Source organism: Vipera berus (assembly GCF_964194415.1).
Source record: "Vipera berus genome assembly, chromosome: W".
Taxonomy (NCBI): Eukaryota; Metazoa; Chordata; class Lepidosauria; order Squamata; family Viperidae; genus Vipera; species Vipera berus.
The window spans coordinates 60,421,253-60,447,247 of record NC_138210.1 but is presented as its reverse complement, the minus strand read 5'-3'; the positions used below and the strand labels follow the sequence as shown (position 1 = coordinate 60,447,247).

The 25,995-nt window shown below is 41.6% G+C and overlaps 1 protein-coding gene across 1 annotated transcript in view; it reads left to right on the top strand.

The window, feature by feature from the left end:
• LOC308676346 (rho guanine nucleotide exchange factor 40-like) overlaps positions 1-25,450 on the top strand; it is a gene marked incomplete at its 5' end in the record, with an annotated part of 35,907 nt that extends 10,457 nt beyond the window's left edge. Inside the window, 16 exons of the mRNA XM_081342155.1 lie at positions 5,219-5,339; positions 7,066-7,171; positions 7,770-7,868; positions 9,007-9,123; positions 9,450-9,548; positions 11,787-11,914; positions 12,854-12,971; positions 14,108-14,703; positions 16,588-16,834; positions 19,723-19,809; positions 20,491-20,715; positions 21,016-21,177; positions 21,750-21,912; positions 22,770-22,922; positions 23,009-23,115; positions 24,540-25,450. Coding sequence (XP_081198281.1) covers positions 5,219-5,339; positions 7,066-7,171; positions 7,770-7,868; positions 9,007-9,123; positions 9,450-9,548; positions 11,787-11,914; positions 12,854-12,971; positions 14,108-14,703; positions 16,588-16,834; positions 19,723-19,809; positions 20,491-20,715; positions 21,016-21,177; positions 21,750-21,912; positions 22,770-22,922; positions 23,009-23,115; positions 24,540-24,635 — 2,624 coding nt within the window. The 3' untranslated portion in view covers positions 24,636-25,450. The remainder of the gene's footprint in view (positions 1-5,218; positions 5,340-7,065; positions 7,172-7,769; positions 7,869-9,006; positions 9,124-9,449; positions 9,549-11,786; positions 11,915-12,853; positions 12,972-14,107; positions 14,704-16,587; positions 16,835-19,722; positions 19,810-20,490; positions 20,716-21,015; positions 21,178-21,749; positions 21,913-22,769; positions 22,923-23,008; positions 23,116-24,539) is intronic.
• Between the last annotated feature and the right edge of the window lie 545 nt (positions 25,451-25,995).

Sequence of the window (25,995 nt, the reverse complement as noted above, 5' to 3'; positions counted from 1 at the left end):
AAGATCCATAATTAGAGATGATGTTCTTGGGGCATTTTCCCTTCAGTTTTGTCTTCAGCGAGTGAAATGCATGCTCAATGGGATTCAGGTCAGGTGATTGACTTGGCCATTGCATAACATTCCACTTCTGTCCCTTCATAAACTCTTTGGTTGCTTTTGCAGTATGCTTTAGGTCATTGTCCATCTGCATTGTGAAGCGCCGTCCAATGAGTTCTGCAGCATTTGGCTGAATGTGAGCAGATAATATTGCCCGAAACACGTCAGACTTCATCCTGCTGCTTTTGTCAGCAGTCACATCATCAATAGATACAAGAGAACCAGTTCCATTGGCAGCCATACATGCCCACACCATGACACTACCACCACGCTTCACTGATGAGGTGGTATGCTTAGGATCATGAGCAGTTCCTTTCCTTCTCCATACTCTTCTCTTCCCATCACTCTGGTACAAGTTGATCTTGGTCTCATCTGTCCATAGGATGTTGTTCCAGAACTGTGAAGGCTTTTTTAGATGTCGTTTGGCAAACTCTAATCTGGCCTTCCTGTTTTTGAGGCTCACCAATGGTTTACATCTTGTGGTGAACCCTCTGTATTCACTCTGGTGAAGTCTTCTCTTGATTGTTGACTTTGACACACATACACCTACCTCCTGGAGAGTGTTCTTGATCTGGCCAACTGTTGTGAAGGGTGTTTTCTTCACCAGGGAAAGAATTCTTCGGTCATCCACCACAGTTGTTTTCCGTGGTCTCCCGGGTCTTTTGGTGTTGCTGAGCTCACCGGTGTGTTCCTTCTTTTTGAGAATGTTCCAAACAGTTGTTTTGGCCACGCCTAATGTTCTTGCTATCTCTCTGATGGGTTTGTTTTGTTTCTTCAGCCTAATGATGGCTTGCTTCACTGATAGTGACAGCTCTTTGGATCTCATCTTGAGAGTTGACAGCAAGATTCCAAATGCAAATAGCACACTTGAAATGAACTCTGGGCCTTTTATCTGCACATTGTAATTGGGGTAATGAGGGAATATCACATACCTGGCCATGGAACAGCTGAGAAGCCAATTGTCCCATTACTATTGGTCCCTTACCAAGTGGGAGGCACATATGCCAACTGTTGTAATTCCTACACCGTTCACCTGAGTTGGATGTAAATACCCTCACATTAAAGCTGACAGTCTGCAGTTAAAGCACATTGTGTTTGTTTCATTCCAAATCCATTGTGGTGGTGTATAGAGCCAAAGATGTTAGAATTGTGTCGATGTCCCAATATTTCTGGACCTGACTGTATATATATGTGTGTGTGTAGATCCAGATTTAGAAGATTATAGTTTATATAGATATACCACACTACCATACTACAATATAGACATTAGGTGATCTATGCTTTGTATTTCTTATGCTTAGAAACCAACAGTTGATACTAGCCAAGCATCAGTCTCTTGTCAGCATGCTTTTTCATACAGATCTCCTTTCTGATAGAGCAGCCTTTTGGTGTCTTCCAGATGTATTTGGGCTGCCTCCCCTAGAATGTCCATTGCAATTGCAGGGCACCTGTTTGGAAATAGTTAAATTAGATGATAGTGATGATTAGATAAATGGAAGTTATAGTTAGCAGTAATCCTCAGAATCTGCTATTAAAAAGAACATCACAAAATAGAAATCACATTTAGTTACCAATGAATATAACCCCCTATTGACCTGTTTTCCATAATACCTTGTAAGAACCTTCTAAATTGGAGAGGGAAATGCCATTTCCTTTCAACTGAAGTGTTTGAGACATTTGGGATTAGATCCAAATGTTGACTTCCTTTGACAAAAGGATATTTTCTATCAGTGGAAGACTCTTTCCATTGGAGGAAGGAACCTTTGGATATAATTCTTGGATTCCCCTGTGAATGTATTTCTTTTTTTGCTCCTGTGAAATACTGCAGTCATTTGAAAAGAGTTGATGCATACTGCTTATGTAGTTTACAAGCAAACAACCTGTTGCCTTTCAGTTGTTTTAGAGTTTAGTTCCCATATGTTGTAACCTATATGTTCAGTTGCAAAAGAATTGTGGATAGTTGCTTCTTCCAGCATAGGGTAATTTTAGCACAAACCAAAGGAAAAGGGATAGCATGGAACTTTAGTGGCACTTGGAACTAATGAGGTATTATTAAAACTGTAAAATTCATCACACAAGCAGAAGAGAGCTATCCTACTCCTCCATAATTCACAGCTCTGATAATCAGATTAGAAGTGACATCTGTGTACATATCTCAAAGGTGCTTTTTCAAAAGGCAACTGGACTGGGTTTTTTTCCCCTTCAGGAAAACATTTCATTTGTCATTCAAGAAGTTTCTTCAGTTCTGACTGAATGGTAGAGAATGGATTTATATTCCTTGCAGTCATTAGCAGTTTTTCTGAAAGTCATTGAGGCCACTTGGAGGTTTATATGTGCCCCAAGTGGTCTCAGTGACTCTCAGAAAAAAGTGCTAACAACCAGATGACTGCAAGGAATATAAATCCTTCCATTCTCCAACATTCAGTCAGAACTAAAGAAGCTTCTTGGATGAGAAGTGAAACATCTTCCTCAAGGAAAAAAAATAGCCCAGTTGCCTTTTGAAAAAGCACCTTTGAGTCCTGGATGACTGAGAATCTCCACAGACATCTGTAGATAATCTAGATTTCTATGCTGTATAGATCATTGTGTTCAGTTGCAGACGTGCTGATTTGCTTGCAAGCCTGAAATTGTACAAAGTTTAGGCTTAGGTAGTGCCAAAGCACAGCAGGGCTTTTTTTGTCATAGAATGCTCAGAACGGAGTTCCGGCACCTTTTTTGGATGGAACCTTATAGGATAGGCAAGGCGGGTTGTATGACATGTGTGTGTTCCGGCACCTTTTTCTTGTACAAAAAAAGCACTGCCTGTAAGCGTGAAGTTTTTTCACAATGCAGATATCTATCATTACTTGTCATCAGAAACCCAACCTGTGGGGAGGGTAGTGAACTTTTCTGCTACTTATTCCCTAAGTTTTAGATTGACTTCCAACTCACAATATACTTCTGAATGGCCGATTAACCCATAAAATCATGAACCATAAAACATGCTAGGCTGCTTAGCTATGAGACTTTGCCCAGGTTAACATTAATTAAACTTTTTAAAAGATAAAGATGCCCTTGGGTTAAGGTTGATTTATGGTGACTTACATGAACATATGACAGTTTTCTTGCCAATACCATAGAAGTGTTTTTGCTTTCTTTCTGCATGTTTCCTACTTCCTTGTCTTGTCTACAAGCCTGCAATTCCCACCCATACATTAAGATATGTAAAGTGCATCTGCTAGGTTTTTATGTTAACCTGGTTAAGAGTTCGTACATCATCATAAGTAGCTGAACTGAGGATTTATTACATTTATCTAATTTAGATGAGATCTATATGTCAATAGAAGGTGAAGCTGATGTCAACTGTGGTGGAATGTCCTTTCCTGTCTTTCTTGCAATGAAGAAAAAAATGGCTGTTGTTAAATCAATGCTTTTAGAAAGTTTATGAGATTAAACCAAGGACACATGTGGACCTGAAGGGAGAGGGAAAAAAGAAGAAATGAAATGTCCTCTCAACAGCCTTAATTTTAATCAAATGATCATGATATGACTCCCTTGCAATCCAATTACAAATGACAAGAGTAGCACATAAACAACACTTGCAAGGAATCTTGCCAGATAACTGCTCTTTCCTTTCTCAACCCTACACAAACACATCTATAAACAGATTTGTCTTTTAGTCATTGAATCTGCTGACTGGGGATGATGGAAGCTAATCCATCCTAATGGGAAAACACCATTTGGGATAAAACAGCAATCTTATGGAAGTTAATGGGAAGGTGTCCCCCATCTTATCCTCACCCCGTAACCTATTGTCCCACAAAAATTTGGAAACAAAACTTTATATTGTGCTAATTTAGCATAAAATGGGATTCTGATTCAGGGTACTTCTGTCCTCCAGCAGGTCCCCTTATCCCCGATGGTTCAGGGGAGCCTGTTCCTCAACTTCTCCTGAAACTTTTAGGATTCACAATTGGCTACAGGTGGAAGGAGAACATGGGGAATTTTTCCTCTGTAAATGACCTTATGTTAACTTCTCCCAGACTCCAAATTTATGTGTTTTATATTTGCTGCAACACGATACACTGTAGGAAATGGAATACTGGATCTGTGGGGGGAATGTTACAGTTTTTTCCCAGCAACATACCAATTGGAAGATGAAGCAGTTGTTTTTTTTAATGGAGAAAATGATCTCAGATGTTCTTCCTGTAGAACACACACGCACACATATGCAGACACAATCTATTTTGGTCTGATAGGTTGCTGTAACTTATGAACTCCAGTGGTCTGTCCTCAGATCTGCCTTCCACATCTGCTTTGTATCTGCGTAAATAAAAAGTTCAGGCCTTTTTCTTTTTGAAAGTAATTGCATTTCAGCTTTCCATATGCTTATAAAATACTGGTGCTGCCGTTAGTATTGACTTTGTAAGGAGACCAGGGGGTTTATATTGTTCACATAATATATGCTTAATACATACTTTAAGACAGACATGAGGCTGGGAATTATAGTCCAATAATGTCAGAATATCATGGGTTATTCACACTGCCCATATTTTATACCACAGAGCTTGAAGTCGCTTTGTTTCACTTTTCTAGGCAAGGCAGGGGAAAACAAGAGAAATGTTAATTTATGAAAATTATAAATTGCTCAAGTGGATTTTTTTTTTACTTTGGAGAGTTCAGCCATGTTAATAAAATATGATAGATAACGCATTACACTTTTTATAAGGCGGTGACCTAAGTCATATAAAACAAACACCCATGTGGTGCTGTTCCATTTGGTGTGCAATTCTGTTTGTGGTTTGCAGCATTCTGATAAAATTGCAGATGCACCCAGCAAAGACATGTTTCTGGAGAATTAGGAAAAAATCTACAAGTGGTATAAATCTTATAAAGCACTAGAGATCATAATTCACCAAGTGTGGTTGGAAGAAAGATGGTTCTGTCCATGCACCCTTTTGTTGCAAATTCTGAATGTCAGACTGGTTATGTGAATGGCTGCTGAAATCAGACTGTTTTGGCCCTATCTATGAGGTTTGATCGCTGAGAAGCCAGCTCAAGTTTTGTATTTATTGGAGTAGATGCCAGAAGCATTGCAAAGTGGAATAAAGTTATATTTTCCTTCTGTTTCTCTCCACACCAGGAGGAATAGACAAGGCTGGCCATTCCTTGCTGACCATAGTGCCCCAGCCTCTTCAGGATGAGTTGCCTCCAGGACAAGAGGATCTGGTTAATACCTTAAGATACATGCACTCACTTCTCAGGTAACCTATTATTTAGACAAAATGAGATAACCGCCTCGAACAATTGCTGGGATGCTGCTGTCAGTGTTCATCCAGAACTGCTCCTCCTGAGTCGTAGTGACAGTGGCTATATTGCAGTCTAGCTTCATTATCTTCTCTTGTCATCATTACCTATGTCAACGTTTAGAGACTAAAGTAGTTCAAACCACACATATCACTGACAAGTTGCTCACAATATACTTTGATCTGCTTCTGCTATGTTCTAGCATTTGCCAAGCCAGAAATGATAGCGTGGTAAATGATCAATGCTCAGATATATAGAAAGGATGCTGCTGTATGTACCTAGTTGCTTGTCTTAAGGCTTTTAATTCTTAACTTGTAACCAAGAGATATACATAGCTCCCTGCTTTGTCAGAATGCTGTTTGTCCCTTGTCTCAAGCAGCAAAGTTGACTAGTTTATTAAAGAAAGTGCCTTGCCAAAGTCCAGCTAAAAATCCACTAGGTCAGCCTAACTGATGCAGTAGTTGTACTATATATCAAAGTGCCTTCAGATGAAGCAGTCAAGGCTCCCTTCCAAAAGACTGAAGTAATTCATTGAGGCAGGTGAAGAATTCAGGAAATTCTTCTCATAAAATCCGAACTGTCAGGAAGCTGCCATGGGAAGCCATTAAGAATCCAATTAGCTTAAAAGCATCTGGATTGCAAAGGATGGTTGTTTTGACCCCAAATACTAAATATGCCTTTGAGTTTTCTTGTTCGGAAGAGGATTTTCATCAGCTAGTAGAATATAGTAGTTATGGAAATGAGCTAAATCTTCTCCCTCTGCATAGGTTGCTCCACTATTTTTAATTAATTAAACTGGAATTTTAATTGTGTGTTTTCATTATGTATTTCTTAGCAGATTATGTTGCATAATATAGTAGGCAGTGATATAAAATTTTCAAATAAACAGAGTTATTACTATCCACAGTACAGTTATAGTAATACTCAAGATTATATAGTCAATACTCAATAATATTCAAGATTATTGTAAATTTTAGGGAGTACACTGACTACCATATTTGTTATTGGATTGAAAATTCTGATTTGATATGATTTACCCCATATTTGTTAAATTTATTATCACCCTTATAATTCTATATCCAATTGTTGATTTTTCACTTTGTAATAGGTTTGATAATTATACACACTCCGTTATTTAGTGACTACTTCAGTTAGTGGCTATTTACAAATACAGTGGTAATAAATGGTAATAAAAATTCATTTTCTGATCAATGCATGCATTTATGATCAAATTTTATGCACCTGACATAAAACATTACCGAGTGAGAATAATGCTACCATAGCTGTATAAGATAATTACGCTTGAATAAGAGGGCAGCAAGCAGTGATCTTCACAGTGTATCTCTTTTAATCTCTTTCTCTCTCTCTGTCTCTTTGTCATATGTTTGCTTAGCAGCCATTTTTTTATGATAGTTGGGACAGAACTTGGTTTCTAAATGAGGAGTGGGTATACAGATAGCTGCTTAAAACATTAAGCAATATTAAGAAATGTGTGGGTCTTTCTAGAATGGTACAGTTAGGACCAAATGTGGGATTGTTATGAGGCTAACTCAAAGAAACCATTCTGTCCAATTTTCCTATGATTTAGCCTCTCTTGGTGAGTGTATGTTATGCTAAGCTGGCAAACCTGATGCTGAAAAATAGACAACTCTACATGTCTTGCTTTTTTCACCTATGTTCCAGGCAAGAGCTAAAGATTCTTGGGCTGACAGTGCTGTTGGACCTAAGCCATGTGGATGATTGGGCCTTCCAGGCCCCCGTATTGCTGCCAGCTTTAAGAGCATTCCAGGTATCATCCTGATTCAGTTGCCTTCCCCTTCTCCCTGTAGTTCTAATTGGGGATGATGGGAGATGCAGCCAGGTGCATATGAAGGACACCAAAGTGGGGACAGTGAACCTGACGTTTTTTTCCTTGGCCTCACAATAAGCAGCTGAGTTTTTATTTACTGTTTCAATAAAATACAATCGTACATTTTTGGAAAAATCAGTCTCTATCCTGCAAAACCCCAAATTACAAGCCATTATAATGAATATAAACAGCATGGTTTATGCACATTGTCACTAAATTTCATATTCAGGAGGGATGGGATATAAACTGTATAGATTAGAGTGATTTTGATACGATTTATACCATCAAAATAAGCAGCCAAATGTTGCTAGATAAAAAAACCAAAAGTTTTAATTGTTCTATAATGGAAACCACGGCTAAGCCTTAGATGAACCCTGGACTCTGGCAGAGAGTGCTTTGTTGTAACTTCTTTTGTTTCTCATATATTAGAGAACATTCCTCACTTTTTGGGCCAGTAGAACAGAATTCTCTCCCTTTTGCTTCTGACTACTGTATGCAACTTTTATGAGCCTGTGAAGCAAGCTCTTTTATTATTTAGGAGACCACGCCAACTCCCATCAGTCAGCTGCTGGTGGTCTTACCTTCTGATAATCGTTTTGTACCCCATGAAGAGGAATTGATCTTAGAACCTGCTGTGGTAAGAACTCTGGGTTTGTGTTGGAAATTATTTCCTGGAGGAAAGTTAGCTGAAGAAGAAGAGAGAATTGGGGCAGGGGGAGTGAGATACCTAGGGCATGGTTGGAAGCATCCGGGAGTCCTGATCAATATCAAGATGGCAGTCACAACTGAGTGATTGAAGCTTTGCTCTTTTTATATATGTATCTATGTTACACAGGATAATTGATAACACTGGGTGAAATCACACATTTTGCTAAACTGTGATGTGGTTTGATTGGCTTTTAGTTTAGAGTTTGGTACAAGTCTTCGTGGTTGATAAACAGGCTAGTGGTTTAGTATGTTGTGCAGTCCAGCTAACTGTAGTTTATTCAGTAATCCTGGTTAATGCATGGTTTGAGATGGAGTGAATCCATCTACATGTTAACTGGAGGCAAGTCCATTATAGAAAAACTGAACTGATGAGAGAAACTTACAAACTTGGCCATCTGAGATGCCATTTACTGTTTATTCAGCTGTACCTTTCTATCAGCTGAGACATTAGTCAATAATGCTTTTATCTGATAATGAAGAAAAAGCTATATAGGGTATTGTTTTCTGCTGGTACATTTTTGGCTAAAATCACAATGAAACCAACTGATATGTGAAGGAGGTAGCTTATAATTGTGTGATTACATAAACCTCTGGACATTCTCTAGACTAATTGTATGAACTGGGTATTATTAACCAAAATTAGATCATAGGATCCGTGTGTATAATTTATTTAATATGTTCCTCGATAAAATCAATGGATTGATAAGAGTTGTGTATATACTCCCTTAAACAATTTGGAGGATATAGCAAATAAATGTAAGCATGCAAATAATATAATAATAGGGGGAGGAGGAGGAGAAAAAGTATTGTTTCTATCATGCAAGATGCTGCAGAAAGGAAAAATACATTTTTTTCCTTTGGACAAAATAAACATTTCATTGTGTATTTTTGTCCTTTGAAGATTATGATAAGCTACTACCGGGTAGTGAGTATTTCTAGTATCACTTTAGGTCTAGCCTTGACTTAGGGTTCAAGGCTGAGATAAGGAGGAGTGATGACAAGGTATTGGGTATTACTGAAAATAATTTGGGACTTTTTGTATCTCATGCAGTCTCCTTATTCTGCAGGAAATCCGGCTTCTTTTGTTGCATGAACTTCCACATTATGTGGCCTTGGATCAGTTGACCCCAGCACTAGGTGGGACTCTGAGCTACACGCCACCCAAATGGGTTAGAGAACATCAGGTATGGGAAAATAGTAATGAATAAGCATTATGTTAACACAAAGAATTTATCCAGAGAACTAAAGCAGCCTCCTGCGTTTTCTGCAAGAAACTTTCCTGCCTTTTTCCTTCAAAAATATGTAGTTAATATTTCCATCTCCCATAGATAGCTTTTACATTATGGGTGCTTAGAATGTCAGCACATCCCTTTTATTTACAAGAATCATCCATTTCAGAATGTAGTTCTAACTTGGACATTCTTATAAGTTCTTTATTAAAATATATTGTAACTCTCTGCTTTTATAACACTGATCAATGCCTCCCCCCCCCGTGTGTGCGTGCACCCAGGCTCTTGAACAACTACAAGATCTCTGCCATAGTGTTCTCCAGACTGTGTGTGAAGCCAGCGACCACCTCAAGGCAGTGGGAACAGCTTCAAGTCAGGAGGTAAATACATGTGATATTTATATAGAAGTTATGAGGTTATGCAATTGAATTATGCAATGAGAAGTACCCTTTCCTTTTGCTAGTACTTGGAGTAGAGTTGCAGCATTGGTCATCATAGGATAAAAATTTTCACTCTTGCTTCTGGCTCTGATTAATCCCCCAGTTGAGGGAGTTCATTAGAGACTAATAATGAAAGTAAGGGCTAGAGCAGGGGTCCCCAACCCCCAGTCCAAGCACTGGTACTGGTCTGTGGCAGGCCAGAAACTGGTCTGTGCAAACAAGCAAAGCCCCGTCTGCAGAATGTGGGCAGTATGCAAAACCACACCCCCTCTGGTCTGTGGAAAAATCTATCTCCTTGGAACCGGTCCCTGGTGCCCAAAAGGTTGGGGGCTGCTGGCTAGAGGACTCAGTTAGTTGAAGGCTCTGAACTTATATGCATTTAAAAAGTGGGCAAAGAACACCTCCCAGGACCAGGATATTTACCAACACTCTAAATAGCTTATGGGATACCAGGAAATTCAAAGAAAACAATACTATTTTAAAATTTACTGAAATATCATTAAATCAGTCCTGAGCAATTTTCACATCTCATATGAGACCACTAATATTTTCCAAAATGTTGCTCCAAATGGTATGAGATTTCAGAGATTTTGTGATCATGGACACCTTTAGAAGCGGCCTAAGCTGGATTCTTCTGTTTTTCTCTCCATTATACTGTATGAAAATGTGTAGTGGAAAATTGTTTTAATTCTCTTTACAGTGACACAGTAATTAAGGACCTGAATAGTTGATTTTTAAGAAAAGACACTTTAGCTGGATTTTGGATTATCATTTGAAATCGGCAGTATACGTATTTGTGGAAGGCTGTGTGTTTCGCTAAAAGTAGGCAAAGTAAATGAAAAGTGAGAAACAGCACAAATACTCATTTTAATGATGCACAATAATAGATTTCTGAATGTATACAAGTATCTACTTATGACCTTACGATGAATACCATTAGAAGAGGTTGAACTGTGGGGTCCTTGGTGTTCTCTGAACTTGGGCCTTCTTCTTTCTGTTTCATTACCTAACTAGGTAACAGTAGCAGTGCTACTAGGGAGTAGGGTTTGCTCTCAAAAATTCATAAATAAATCATACATTCTTGGGCTTGCAACTGGATACATATTACCTTAAAGTAGGGGTCCCCAACTCCCTGTCTGTGGACTAGTACCAGGCCGCAGCATGCCAGCAACCGGTCCGCACAAACAAGCAAAGCCCCATCCACAGGATGCAGGCAGCACACAAAACCACGCACCCTCGGTATGCGGAAAGACCTCTCTCCATGGAACTGGTCCCTGGTGCCCAAAAGGTTGGGGACCTCAGCCTTAAAGCAAATCATGCTGAACGTAGTGGAACTCGTTTCTAACAAAATTGTACTGGAGCCTATTGTAAATCATTTACATTCAATGGGTCTCACACATATATTCCTTAGAGCAGCAGTGCCAACCTTTCTGGCACTGTGGACCAGTTTCATGAAAGACAGATGGAGGGGGCAGGGCGGGGATGGTTTCACATGCAACCTAAATCTGTACATGAGCCGATGAAGCTTTGCTCACTCAATTGCTGCTTGCATGGCCTAACTCAAGGTAGCAAACATATCCAATACAACTTTCTCTTCCTGTTTTCCCAACAACCACCCTGTGAGTTGGGTTGGGCTGAGAGATGACTGGCCCAAATTCACCAGGCTGGCTTTCATGGTTTAGAATCATGCGGTACATTCTTCCCAGAAACATAATAAGATAAAGATGTCTGGCATATAAAATTCTAGTCTTCCAGTTGTCTTAAAGGAAGGACTATTTTTATTTAGAGTGAAGAGGCAGTCAGTACTAAGAGCCAAATTTTCAGTTAGAAGTGGTACAAGCCAACTAATGTTTACCATCTCAGTGAAAAATAAGCCTGTTATTCATAAGAACTAGGTCATTCATCGGAAATAGTTTTCCAAGTGGAATTTGAATAGACTTCCGTTGTTCTCTGTGACCAAGAGAAGCAAGCTAAATAATAAAACTGTAGCAAATGCATTGAGCTTTAAAGCATAAAATGTTCAGAGGGTCAGTGGGCTTCTTTTGTAGTGGTAGTAGACTTGTTAATTTTTCACGGCATACTAAAATACTTGCTATCCATGTCAGTCTTTGTGGGACTTTTCTCATTCCTGCCTATCACCTTTGCTCTGTTGTCATCTGTAGCTTTTCATCTTTGCAGGAACTGTCAACTCAAATCACCTTGCACCAGGAAACTATGCAGAAATTGCTTTCAGAGCCTCGTTTACTGGAACTCCAGTGCCGTGGAGGCTCCTTGCTGGCCCGGCTACCTCCGTTGGGACCTTGCAGGTGAGGAACAGTTTTAGAAGATGATACAGGTAGTCCTTGACTTATAGCAGTTCATTTAGTGACCGTTCAAAGTTACAGTGGCACTGAAAAAAGTGACTTAAGGTCATTTTTCACACTTACGGCCGTTGCAGCATCCCCTTGGTCACATGACCAAAATTCGGATGCTTGGCAACTGGTTCATATTTATGACTGTTGCAGTGTCCCAGGATAATGGGACCAGCTTTTGTGACTTTCTGACAAACGAAGTCAAGTGGGGGGGGGGGAGGCAGATTCACTGAACAACAATGTTCCTAACTTAATAACTGTAATAACTCACCAACTGTGGCAAGAAAGATCATAAATGGGGCAAAACTCACTTAACAAATGTTTCACTTAGCAACATAATTTTTGTGGTTGTAAGCCAAGGATTATCTGTAGTAATTTACGAACTGTAATTCCTACGATCCATTGGACGATCCATTGGAGACTCTGGTCGGAACTTCTGGGAATTGTAGTTCATCAGCATTTGGAAATTAATTCATTATGTCTAAGTGGGTCTTAGAGCCTTGGTGGAGCAGTGGGCTGATGCCTCCTTAAGTAGCACCAGCTGCCTGCAATTAGTGCAGGTTCGCATCCCACCAGGCTCAAGGTTGACTCAGCCTTCCATCCTTCCCAGGTAGGTAAAATGAGGACCCAGATTGTTGGGGGCAATAAGCTGACTTTGTAATAATGCCGCTTGGGGTGTGTGTGTGAAAGCCCTAACAAGCAGGCATATACATAGAATGAAGGCTACTGCTAAGCTTGTAAGCCGCCCTGAGTCTTCGGAGAAGGGCGGGATATAAATGTAATAAAAATTAAAAAAAAAAATAAAATCTTCTCTGGGATTAATTTGTCCCTTTTGAGCAAATGCTCTTTTTATATTGTGCTACCACAAAGTAATATTTTTCCCCCAACTTGTAGTACACAAGCTGTGGATGCCACAAGACTCTATCAAGAGGTGGATGAAGCCCTTCATGGACTTGTCCAACTCAGCAACCGGTGTCTTGAGGTATTGCAGCAAGAGAAGAAAAACATACAGGTAACTAATTTCTAAGATTTGTTACTCTAGGAAGAGTTGGCAGTAGTGAATGTCATTAAGCAAAGAAACTAATTAGACCTAAAGTTTGTACCCACTACAGGAACTTCAAAAAATAAAAATAAAAATGAAGCCAGGCAATTGTTCTCCCAAAATGGAATGGACAAATTCTAGGTTCAAAACTTTCCTTTCTTCCTTATTTTCTAATCTTGGTAATGCACTCATGAGCAGTGAAGACTTAGGATTTCTTGAAAACCAGAGCCTTCTTGCTAGGGAATGTTGAACGAGATGAATGGCTGTGGAGACTGTCACTTCAAAAGCCGAATTTTCTGTAGATTTGAGATGGGTGGGAGGTAAAGTGGCTCTGAGGAATTGGGAGTTAGCTGACTTGACTGAGGAAAAAACAAAACTATGTAGAAGTTAGTGAATGAGGATAGGTGTTCCCAGTGATGTGCAGAAATGCCACAACGGGAGAATGTATTGAATTTACCTATCTTCCTCAAAAGCTGAAAAAGGTTCAAATCAGCCTTTCCCAATTCTAGCCATTGCTAACTATCCTGGAAAATGCAGTCCACAAAATTGGAAGGCACCTGGTTCAAGCGAGGAGACCTTAAATATTTCAGTGGATTAGTAGAGTGGCTTAAAGAAACGGTGAATGTAATGCCTGGGATTGACCAAGGTTGCCTTTTCATTTTAGGATTTAGGATTAGGATTTATTAAATTTATATGCCGCCCTTCTCCCTAAGGACTCAGGGCGGCTCACAACAATAAAAATTAAGAGACATAAAATACAGAAAATAAAAAAGAATTAAACAATGAATTTAAGAAATACGGGACAATTTAACACAATAAAAACCAAATTGAAAACCATGGTCAGTCCAGGCCCGCTTGTTGGAACAACCATGTCTTCAGGTCACGGCGGAAGGATCGAAGGGAGGCAGTTCATTCCAGAGGGTCGGTGCGCCCACAGAGAAGGCTCTCCCCCTGGGGGTCGCCAGCTGGCATTGCCTGGCCGATGGAACCCTGAGGAGGCCGTCTCTGTGGGACCGAACTGGGCGATGGGAGGTTGACATTGGCAGCAGGTGGTCTTGCAAGTATCCTGGGCCTAAGCCATTTTTTCCTCTGATCTCTCTCCATAGGTTCAGCAAGAAGGCAAAACTTGCCTTCAGTCTGGTGACAACAGTGTAGGAAAGAAAAGAAAAGAGGGCGAGAGACCAGCTGAAGGGCTAGCTGAAAGAACATCCTTGGAGAAGAAACTGTTACAAAACCCTAGATCTTCAGGGAAGTCACAGGTCACACTTGAAGACAGTTCTGTTCCTCGAGCCCGTGCATGCAGCATCAGTGCTTCTTCCTCACCTAAGCATGGCTTGGGGCTTGGATCCAAGTTTGGTTCCTCTTGCAGTTTAACTTCTCTCTTCCAGCCACTTACCAGCCCCAAGGCCTCCCCTTGTTGTTCTCCTGCCCAAAACAATGCCCTAGACGGCAGGAAGAAGAGCCAGGGGCCTCTCAACGCTTCCAAAACACCTGCATCTCCAGCTAATAACCTGGCATTACGAGCCTTGAGTGATCCGGGTCGCCCTAGTGTGCATATACGTGGTCTGGAAGTAAGCAGCCGGGAACTGGCAGACAGGAGCTGTTCTCCCCGTGAACATGTGCTGTTGGGACGCAGCAGAACTCATGTTGCTGAAGCACCCTGGGGGGCCACACCTCGCATGGAAAGAAGGCGTTGCCTTGGGTGAGTAAGGGGCCAAGAGAGTCTGTGGCTATCTTTTGCTAACTGTTGCACAATAGAATGGAAGGATTATGAAGTTGCTGATTGCCTGGAGGTGTCATTTTTTTTCCTAAAAAAAATCTAGATAGACAAGAAGATTTGACTCGAGACATTCTGTTACCAGAACAGAAACTTTAAATGGATTCTTCCCTTCAGGACCTGTTCTTTGTCGTCTCAGAGGGTAGTATAGTAATGGCTTTTAAGCTGCAGGGAGCAAGATTTGGACTGAATATTAGTTGGGAAAATTCTCTAAGAATAAGAGCAATTCTGCAATGGAACCAATTACCTAGAGAGCTCCCTAGGTAGGAGACAGAAGCTTGATAGATATCTGTCGGGGAAGTTTTACTAGGCCCTGATGGGCTAAATGGTTCCTTCTACCTCAATATGAACATCACTTTGTTTTGTGTTAGTCAGGCTTCAGGTATTGTATCCAGCTCTGGGCACCACAATTTAAGAAACAAGACACACTGGAACACATTCAGATAAGAGCATCAAGGTTATTTGTGGAAATCAAACAAATGAAGAGACATTGAAGGAATTGGAAATGTTTAGCATTGAGAAGGATGTGGGGGAGGGTAGGATAGCATTACTTGAAAGGATTATCACACTGAAGAAAACGTAAGACCTATGTTCCATCAGTCCTGAATGCAGGATACCAAATAATGAATTCAAGTCATAAGAAGGCATATTCCAATTGAATGTTAGAGAAAAACTACCTAATATAACAGTTCAAACATAAACAATTGCACAGAGAAATGGTGACCCCCCCTTCTCTAAATATGTTCAAGCAAAGGCTAGACAACTATCGGGGGGGCTTTAATTTGGATTCTAGCATTAAGTAGGGGAGTTGGGCGTCATGGCCTAAGTGGTTTCTTGCACTTTGGTTACTCTGTCATTTACATGAGGCCTAGTCCTCTTAGAAAATTATCTTCTAAAAAGCTCATTGTCATAGACTCAGTTATTAACACATGTTTTTGTTGAAGCTTGCTCTGCAGAGTAGATACCGAGCTGTGCTTGAGAGACGAGATAAGCAATCCTTCCCTCTACCAAGTCTGTGGTGACCAAAATCCATTATCAATAGCTAATCGGCTAGCACACTGGTCAGTCACATCATAACGTAATAAACATTTCACAGTACTGTCCCTTTATATTATTTCCTGGTGTTCGTGTGTGTTCCTATTCTGCATTAGGATTGTACAGGTTTAGAAAATTATTGATGAAAGCAGAACCTCTATGCTATTCGCTAAAGCAATGAGTTGCATTTTGGATTTCTATACAAACCTAAAAAAACTATGCTGCTACCTTAATGAGCTGACTCATTACAGTTAATGCTAATCTTGAAGCAACTACATCTTTTATCCTAGCCTGGCACAGAAATCTGAAAAAATGGTCTGCTTTAATGAGCAGCAGTGAGGTATTGTGCTTGTGCAAGATCTGAAGCCCCGGTCTCTGCACTGCTTTATTGTGCATATGCTTTGACTACATCCCACTGCAATCAAATGCATTTTAAATTTTGTATCGTGCCTAGAGAAAGACTGTATGGAATATAATATGACAGGTAATACATAAATATTTTAAAACATATAAAATAACCTGGAGCCACCTTGAACCAGAATCATACCCAATGAAAATAAAATTATACATTTGCAGATATGCAATGTGGTTCAAAACACTGATCGCACACATTTTTTTGGTGGGGGAGCAGAAGCAGCTGATAAACCCTTGTGCTGATGTTCTGTTGCCCGATGTGTTGTAACATTCCTTGCTTGACAGACTTGGCTGTCACCAGATGGTTCAAGCACGGCTGGGCAACTTTGAATGTGACCATTCCTCCCTCTTTCTCCTCAGGGTCCAACAGCAGCTTTTGGTTGAGCTGCTGGAGTGCGAGCGGGAGTACGTGGGTGCCCTTAGCCAGCCCCTCTCTCTGTCTCAGGAGCCCGGGGGACAGGCCTGGACAGCTGAGTTAAGATGCCTGGGCAGTGCCCTTCGGGCCACGCGGGACCAGCTGCTGGCCTTCCATTCCAGCTGCCTCCTGAGCGAGTTGGAGGGGTGCATGAACCACCCGTCACGCGCTGGCAGCTGCTTCCTGCGCCACGTGAGTGCTTCCTTTCCTCAGCTGCTACTCCACCTGCTGCATGCTGGGACCCATTTCCTGTGTCAGAATTCCACCCCTTTCTTTCCTTCCTTTCTCACCCATCCACCGACAGAGCTTCCTCAACCACGTGACCATCTCTTGGTTCTGAAAGGCTTTTTTTTAAAAAAAATGTTCTGGCATATGTGAAGAAGCAGTGAAGCAGAGATTTCCTCTTGAGCATATAGAGTTGCCTTTTACTCCACCCCTATAACTAAAGAGTCTCTTGGTATGATACCAGGGTTTTAGGGAAGAGAGCATAGCTTCCCAATAGCTTTTGTGTATAGGCCCATTCTTTTAAAAATTGACAATATTTATTTATTTGTTAATTGATATCCCTCCTTTGTATAAGAGCTGAAAATGGGGGACATAGCATTGCCTCCTATTTTCCCCACAACTGGTGGTAGATTGGATTGAGGAGAGTGATTCATCCAGAGTCACCCAATGAACTTTGGTAGCTCAGGGAGCATTTGGTGCCAGTCCAGTGTATCACCCTGGCTTTCAAAATGCCCATACACAAGTCTTTAATCAGGTAAAATCTCCTGAGTAGAGCATGACTCCCAGCAGTCCTCGACTTACAACAATTCATTTAGTGACCAAAGTTACAATGGCACTAAAAAAGTGACTTTTCACATGACCATTGCAGCATCCCCATAGTGACATGATAAAAATTCAGATGCTTGGCAACTGATTCATATTTATGATGGTTGCAGTATCCCGGGGTCATGTGATCATCTTTCACGACTTTCTGACAAGCAAAATCAACAGGGAAGCCAGATTCACTTAATAACTGTTACTAACTTAACAACTGCAGTGTTCACTTAACAGCTGTGACAGGCAAGATTGTAAAATGGGGCAAAACTAACAACTTTCTTGCTTAGCAACAGAAGTTTTGGGCTCGGTTGTGGTCGTAAATCGGGAGTACCTGTGTGTAAGTGGTTGGCCGATATCACAACTTTGACTGTCATTGCTCTCTCAACTTCTGGTCTTTCTCTCTCTTTTATTTCTTCCATCTTTAATCTTTGATAAGGCTACCAGATCTGGGCTGCAAAGCTCCAGTTAACCACTAAATGGTTGTAAAGAAGTACAGAAAACTCTTTCCTTGCTGCCATGTAGTGGTCATCTTAATTTTTGCATCCAAGATATAGTAGATCCAACCTTTGTTTGCTTTCTATATCCAGAGAGAGCTGCAAGGCTAAATTATCTCTAACTAATAAAAGTAAAAGGGACGCGGTGGCTCAGTGGGTTAGGACGCTGAGCTTGTCGATCAGAAGGTCGGCAGTTTGGCGGGTTGAATCCCGAGTGCCGCATAACAGAGTGAGCGCCTGTTACTCGTCCCAGCTTCTGCCAACCTAGCAGTTCGAAAGCACGTAAAAATGCTAGTAGAAAAATAGGGACCACTACGGTGGGAAGGTAACAGCGTTCCATGCACCTTTGGCATCTAGTCATGCTGGCCACATGACCACGGAGACGTCCTCGGACAAGCGCTGGCTCTTCGGCTTTGAAACGGAGATGAGCACCGGCCCCTAGAGTCGGAAACGACTAGCACGCATGTGGGGGGGAACCTTTACCTTTACCTAATAAAAGTAAACTGTCAAGTTTCCCACGCATGGGCTTTTCAAGTGACTCTGAGGCATTGTTTACCTTAAAAGTCCTTTATTAGCCTAATACACCAGCAAATGCTTGCTTGAAGGAAGCTGGAATCTGAAATCTCCGCCCCTTGCACAATATATTAAAACACAATTCTCCACCTTTCTAATTTTGTCATTAATCATATTCTCCAATTAATTTAAAGAATCAGTTTCCCTTCCATTAGAAAACCTGCCAAGGTCTTATCTTCTCTAGTTAGAGATGGCCTTGAAAGGTGCAATCCTACTCATCCCCCCTCCCAAACTTAAACTAAATCTCTTAAAGCAATACACAAGTTTAACATATGAAATAACATATGTTATTGCTTGACATAAACAACCTCAGTCTTCAATATAGCAGCAGGATAGCTAGCTACTGTTCCTGGAGATATGTCAATCTGGTTCACAGCAAATGCAGGGCTGTCCATCTTTAAAAAGCTAGGTAAAAGCTCCCTCCCCTTTTTAAAAAGCTTGCGGTTCTTTATCCTCATTTTTTAAAGACTATGCAGAAAGCACAGTAATGGCCAAACTGCCTTTCCTTCTGGTCAGCTCTGCCCTTCTGTTTTGTCAGAATTATACTTTGCCTTAATTCTTGAGTACTCCATGCTCTTTGTTTACCTGCTCTACTACAAGAAACCTTCACCTACATGCTTGCTACAAAGTTTTTGCTTCTCTCCATTAATAAAAAAGACCTCTTTTTTTCAAAGAGCCTATCACCTTATTAAAATGTTGTGTTTTCTCCTGCTTCTTTAAAAGTCTGATAATACAAATTATCAGGACAAGCTTTGCTTAGCATGGAAATAAATTGATAAGGAATATTAATTCCATTATTAGTGCATGGAATTCAAAAGCAGCAAGGCTGAAAGAAAGAGATGGAAGTCTTTTGAGCTTGCCTTGTCCTGTTAAAAAGAATGGAGGGAGTAAAAATGAGCATAAGTTGCCCATAGGCTAGAGCAGGGGTAGGCAACCTTGGCTCTTTTATGACTTGTGGACTTCAACTCCCAGAATTCCTGAGCCAGCATGGCTCAGCTTGGAAACCTCTCCCTTTCCCCTCAGCATGGCTGGCTCAGGAATTCTGGGAGTTGAAGTCCACGGGTCATAAAAGAGGCAAGGTTGCCTACCCCTGGGCTAGAGAGGAGGTGATTTTGCTCTGTTCCAATAGCCAGTTTTCCTGGAATTTACCTGACTGTACTCCACTGATGAGTTTTCTCTTTCCTACTTCAGAAAGAAGAGCTTCAATTGTATGCAACCTATGCCAAAGATCACCACAAGTTCCAGGCTGCCCTGGCTTTGCTTCGAAGCACTGGCAAGGTAAATGAGTTGCAGCCACGTGGCAGACAGAGATGGAATTTCCCTTTTGATCTTGAAAGGCCGGATGAATCAACTGCTAAAGAAAACAGCTTCTGTTCATAAGAGGCCCTTTTTACTCATTAGATTAGGTCTCCCTGAGATTGGCATACTTACAGTTGCACTGAGAGTTTGATCATGTGCAGCCTGCTGGCCATCCCCCAAAAAGCTCAACTTTGGAATATTTGTGTAGTTTCGTTCATTGTAGAGAGATGGATTGTGGCAGGGGTGTCAAACTCAATTTCATTGAGGGCCGCATCAGCATTGCAGTTGCCCTAAGGGGGCCGGGTGGGTATGGCCAGGGTGGGCATGGCCTACTGGGTGGGCGTGGCCAGCTCTACATCGTTCGCATCAAGGGTGCGTATGGGGGCCTGGGCAGGAGTGGGACAGATCTGAGGGTCTCTGGCAGAAGGAGGGTCTCTGGGCCAGGGCCAAGGCAGAGGGGGCCGTTCCCTCACTGTTTCCAGGATGGCTTTGTGGGCCACATGAAACCACTTCGTGGGCCGGATCCGGCCCCCTGGCCTTGTGTTTGACATGTCTGGATTATGGGATATCCAGGAAACGGTGATGTAACAGGTAACATCTGAGTGGTTTGTCTCTGTTGTTTCATTCTAGCCTTCTGTCTTTATCCTCTCCTTCCTGTAGAAAGGTCTGATGGAGCCACGTGAGGATGGACAACTAGCATACACTTTGCAGGTGCCTCTGGAGCAACTGGAGCGGTACCGGCGCTTCCTGGGTGAGCTGCTACATGAATGTGAGCTCGAGCAGGGGCTTGACCGCCAAGCCCTACAGGAGGCCCAGCAACTGCTGGAGGCACAGGAGCAGCGAGGCAGAGACCTGCTGGCCACAGAGCAGATCCGGGGCTGCGAGGTGAGCGCGTGGGCGCTCCCATCGTATGGTGCTGCATCTTTCTTGCTGCTTACTGTGCATGTGCTGTTTCCTCCCATGCCACTTGTCTAAACCTGCCAGCTTAATCTTTTCTGACACTTGCAAAAGTTCTGTGCTGTTGCCAAACTCTGATCTTTTTGAAATGTGCAAAACTCTGAATACTTACAACAGCAAACACAAAAATACTGGTGGGCAAACTGGGGGCACCGACAGTCTCCCACTCTTCTCAGCACTAGAGGGAAAGGCAACCTGAGTTTCATGTGTGCTCCTGCTCCTTTGCAGATGAAACTGTCAGAACAAGGGCCATTGCTTCAGTGTGGTGAACTCATTCTGTTGTCTGGACGCCGTAAATGCCAGCGACATGTTTTCCTGTTTGAGCAGCTGCTACTCTTTACCAAATGTAAAGGAGCTGAGGGTAGCTATGTCTGCAAACAGGCCTTGCAGGTAGGTAAAGTGATTATCCTGAATATTTTCCCAGGCTTTAGGGACTAGAAGTGTAATTTGGGGCTATTTTAATCCATACTGGTGAAATTATTGTCTGAAATGAGATTGCTTTAGTTATCCGTTCAATAAATAAACATGATTGTCAGACTTGCACATGACAAACAGCTGAAAGCCACTGCAAATGCAGTGTGGAAAAAAGAATTGGGAAGAAAATTAAAATTTGGGGAAGAAGAGAAGGGATTGATTATCTCACCAATAGCTCAGCTGACATCAGGGAATAAAATTATAATTCTTGGTGAAAAATCTTGTCAACTAAAAAGCCTTCTTTTCTCCTGGATCACCCATCTCTCAGCTTTGCATGTAAACTTACTTCCTATTGCAGATGGTGCAACAATATTTACTCAGACACCTTGTTCATATATTGCAGTGAGCAATGGGTTTAATAATGATTTACTGCATAAGCTATAACTGATTGAGGCTGCAGAACAGTTAAGTGAAAATCAAATTACTTTGCAGCTGATTATGAAGCGTGAACAGTGTCACATTTTCTGTTGTTTCCTCTCTTCATACAGACTGCTTCCATGGGGTTGACAGAGAGTGTGGGTTCTAGTGGGTTACGTTTTGAGCTTTGGTTTGGAAGGGGACCAGCCCGGCAGGCGTATACATTGCAAGCAGCTTCCACTGAAGTCAAGCATCAGTGGACAAATATTATAGCCCAACTGCTCTGGAGACAAGGTATGAGCATGTCTAAGCAAGGATGGTCAGGTCAACAGGGGAATGTTTTGATTGAGGGAGGATTGGAATTCTTAAAATGTTTTATTTATTCTTTTCTTCAAAGAAAAGAAAAGTTGCATAAGAAAAGTTGCATAAAATCTATGTCAAAGATTAACATTAATTTTATTTTGAAAAAGAAAGAATCAGTGTTTTTTTTAGTGTCATTATCCCCGTTAAGTTTACAGAACTAGATCTGTCAGACAAAGCAAATGCTACTTTGTGTGATCCAGGGAATTCAAAACAAAAGTATAGTTTTGATTATGTCATTTGATTACCAGCATCATCATGACCAGAGTTTCTAGTTAGGCCTAATCTTGGTACATTCCCATTGGTGGGTTTTGTTTTGTTTTTTTGGCGGGGGGGGGAAGGGGGTTGTATGTTTGTGGATGGAGCCTTGCATTTCAGGCAGTTGGCTGCTTAAGAACTGATAAGAAAAAAAAAACAGTAATGAGCAGACTGGAACCGACAATGCAGTGATGCATTAACTCTAAGTAAATGTAGCCTTATTGCCTTTACTATACACAAAAAAAATGTAGGGAAGAGAGGAAATAGATTTGCAAACAGTGAAAACTGGTAGATCAATCTCAGAACCTTTTTATCTGCAATCAGAAAGCCAAGAGTGGACCAAAATAATCTCCCACCTTGTTTGGCCCCCATGAGTTTAAGATGGAGAAAGGCCACAAAAAATGTGGTTGAAATAATGTTATCTGTTAGTGAGATAGGAACAAACTGGAGGGAGAGGTGTTCTCAGGGACAGGGGTATGAATCAAAATGCCTTCGATGTTTGTCTCTTTTTTTCCCTCCTCACTTCTCTTTAGCTGCCCAGCCAAGTGTCTCAATGAGCTTGTCCTCCTGCCTTTCTCAGCGCTTAGCTCCTCTGGGCCTTGGCCCTGGTCCCCCTCCTGGCTTGTCACTCCCTGGCCACTTTGAGGAAGAGGAATGGGACTTAGATGTCAAGCCCATCCCGAGAGGTAGCATCACTGTTCTTCTATCAACCCTCTCAAGAGACTAGCAGTTGCTTCTGCTGGTGCTTAACTGTGTTCTGTGTTCCTCTTAGCTCACACCTCCGGGTCAGAGGGAGCCTCCCCAAGCCACCATGAACCACTTAGGCAGGGGAGAAGTTCACTGCCTGGCAGCAGCTCTGCTTTAGGACACCATCAGTCGGTGAGTTTATTCAGTGTTTTAAATGTTCTTTGGCGATAAGAGTTTGTAATAGAGTTCTTTTATTAACCTCATATAATGCCTTTTCTTGACTGTATTATTTCAGGTTTTATCTGAGGAAAGGGAAATGGTGCTGGATGGGTGGTTCTACTTGGATTAACTTTGTTTCAAAGACATACAGAGGGAGGGTCTCAACCCAGATATTTCATTATTATAATCAACATCTCTTAGAAGTGACACCCCTCACTCCTTGGGGAGAAGTGCCTGCGACCTGAAATGCTGTGAATCGGGGGAAGTTGTTAGCAGTTGAATCTGTTGATTATAGGGCTCATTACTAAGGATATGAGCTGCCCTGAGTGGAAGAGTGCCCCAAGACTTTTTACTTACCACTGGCAATTCTGTCCTTGTAACAAAGTTATGAAAGACCATCTTTCAGTTGCTGGTAACCTTGTAGGTATTTGAACAGTTATGTGTTTTTTCTGCCAAATAGTATGATTCAGCTACTCTATCCTTCCTCTCCAAGGTTCACTAGGCCATCCCTGATGGCTTCTGTTTTTTTTTCTTTATTTGCCAGAGCTTTGGCATTGCCGGAGAACCAGTGACCCCACTCTGAGATTGGGGCGGCCAGGTACAGCCCCCCCACCAAACTTTTCTGCCTTTGTGCAACTTCCCACTCCGTTCGTGTATCTGCTCCCTGCCATCCCCATTTCCCTAAGCTGCAGCACATATTATTCCCAAGAGCCTTTCTTTCAGTCTATATTACAGGGATACTTCAGGATGTCTGCTTCATCCCTGTTAAATGAGTGATTCTGTGTCCAGGTGCTCTTCCTTTTGTGTTCTATCGTCCTATAGCTTCTCTGTCCTCTGTGCCACTGCCACACAGTTGTCTTTATATTACTACTGCTATTTAAAATTCCTCTAATATCTATACAGCTGGCTAACATAATGCCTAACAGTGTGAGCTGAGTTTTCTAGTCCTCCGTCTGGATAATGAAATAATATCAACCAATCTTGCACAGTTGTTATAACATAGTGAACAACTTGATGCCTTCCAGTATTGTAGACTGTGCGTTTCATCATCTTTTGCCATGGGCCATGCTGATTGGAGTTGATGAGAGTAGAAATGGAACATATCTGCAGGAGATCAAGTTAGAAAGCAACCAAGCTGAAATGCTATGGATACTAAACAAAATGTGCTATAAAATGTTGCTTTCTAATTGCATGTTGGTCAGTGCTATGTACTATTAATGCATAATGGTATTAAGATTTAAACCTCAAATTAATTTTCATAAGGTCAGGATGGATTTTAAAGATTCAAATATAAAGTAGAGATATGTGGATTGAATAATTGAGAGGGAAGGTATTCAACACTTATTTAAAATTGTTGATGACTTTCTAAAGTCTGATTTGCTTTTGTTTCTTTTTAGCGTTGGGTATGGAGCCTGCATCGGAAACTCTTTTCTCCAGGAAGCCATGGACGGCAAGATTCAGTTCCTAGGGACTCTGGGAACAGGACAGTTTGAGATCCTTGCAGAAACTTGGGGATTGGATGGTCATATTCAACAATATTGTGACTTGCTCCCACCCATTTCCTGATGGCTCTGTTACCACTCCACAGAAGCATCTAAATCGGTCATATCCTACTGTGGGATGTCCATGTCCTGCCTGATCACTACTCATTGAGTGCCTTTTCTGCCATTTTCCTGGATTGTGAATTTCCTGGAGAGTTTTGGTCAAGCTCATACTATTGATAGTAAGAGAGGCTACCAAGCAAGGAAGCTCAACCAAGAAATTCCCAGGTTCATCCAAATTAAAAGTTGCTGGGAAAGAGGGAACGTGGTGGGCTTAATCATCTTCTGTTGAGGATCAGATGTGGTAATATCCATAGTTTATGGATCTGTGTATTTATTGGTTGACCTATCACCAATCACAGCTTCAGTCTTAAGATCGATTGGTATTTTATTCTCTTCAGTGGTAATTAAAGGAAGAATCTAGGCTACAGTTGTTAGGCAACTACAGTGTAGGAAACTTGTGATATTTCCACCTTAGGCTCACATAAAATGGCGCAGGTCTGGCTCAGGGCAGAGACAAGTTTCGTTTCTGTTCATAAGTTGCAGTTTACCAAAAATCAGATGACCTTGCTACGTGCAGACGGACACCCGTTGGAACACGTACAAGAAAGTAACACATACAAGATAGTTACAAGAACAAAGACATTCCATACAGATATGTAGCTGATTTATAACCTTAAGATAATTGCTTAGTGCATGGCTGAGATGTAACCATTCGTAACCTTAAGATAACTGCTTGATGGATAGCTGAAATGTTAACGCTTAGATAATTGCTTGTTGCTAATTGCTTGTTGCTGATGCGTTGCTGGTATCTCAATAAAAGAGAGCTTGGGACTTCGGTCTGGGCCTTCATCCCAAGAACGCTCAGAGAGACGTGTCCTCATTCATTGGCAAGTCATGAGGAGCCCGCCGGGTGCGAAAAACCCACAACTGGTGACCCCGATGTGATTCTGCGGAATACGTCTTCAGCCGTCCATCCTCATCCCGATGGTGGCCGCGCTCAACCTGGCTGTTCACAAGCAGCAGGTTCCCAGCAACCTGGCTGCTTCAAGCAGCAGGTTCCCAGCAACCCGACGTGATCTGCTGCGAGTGGATACGTCTCTGACGGTCTCCATACTCATCGCCTGGAATAGGCTGTGCACACGATCTCGCCTCGTGAAGACGATCCATTCGTGAGTATGGGGAACAAATTTTCTAAGCAACAGGCAGCGCATCTGAAAGAGCTTGAGGAAATAGTCAGAACTTCTAATATTTTACTTAAAAGTAGTGGCAAACAACTACCAGCAGTTTCAAAAAAGGAGTTGATTGCTTT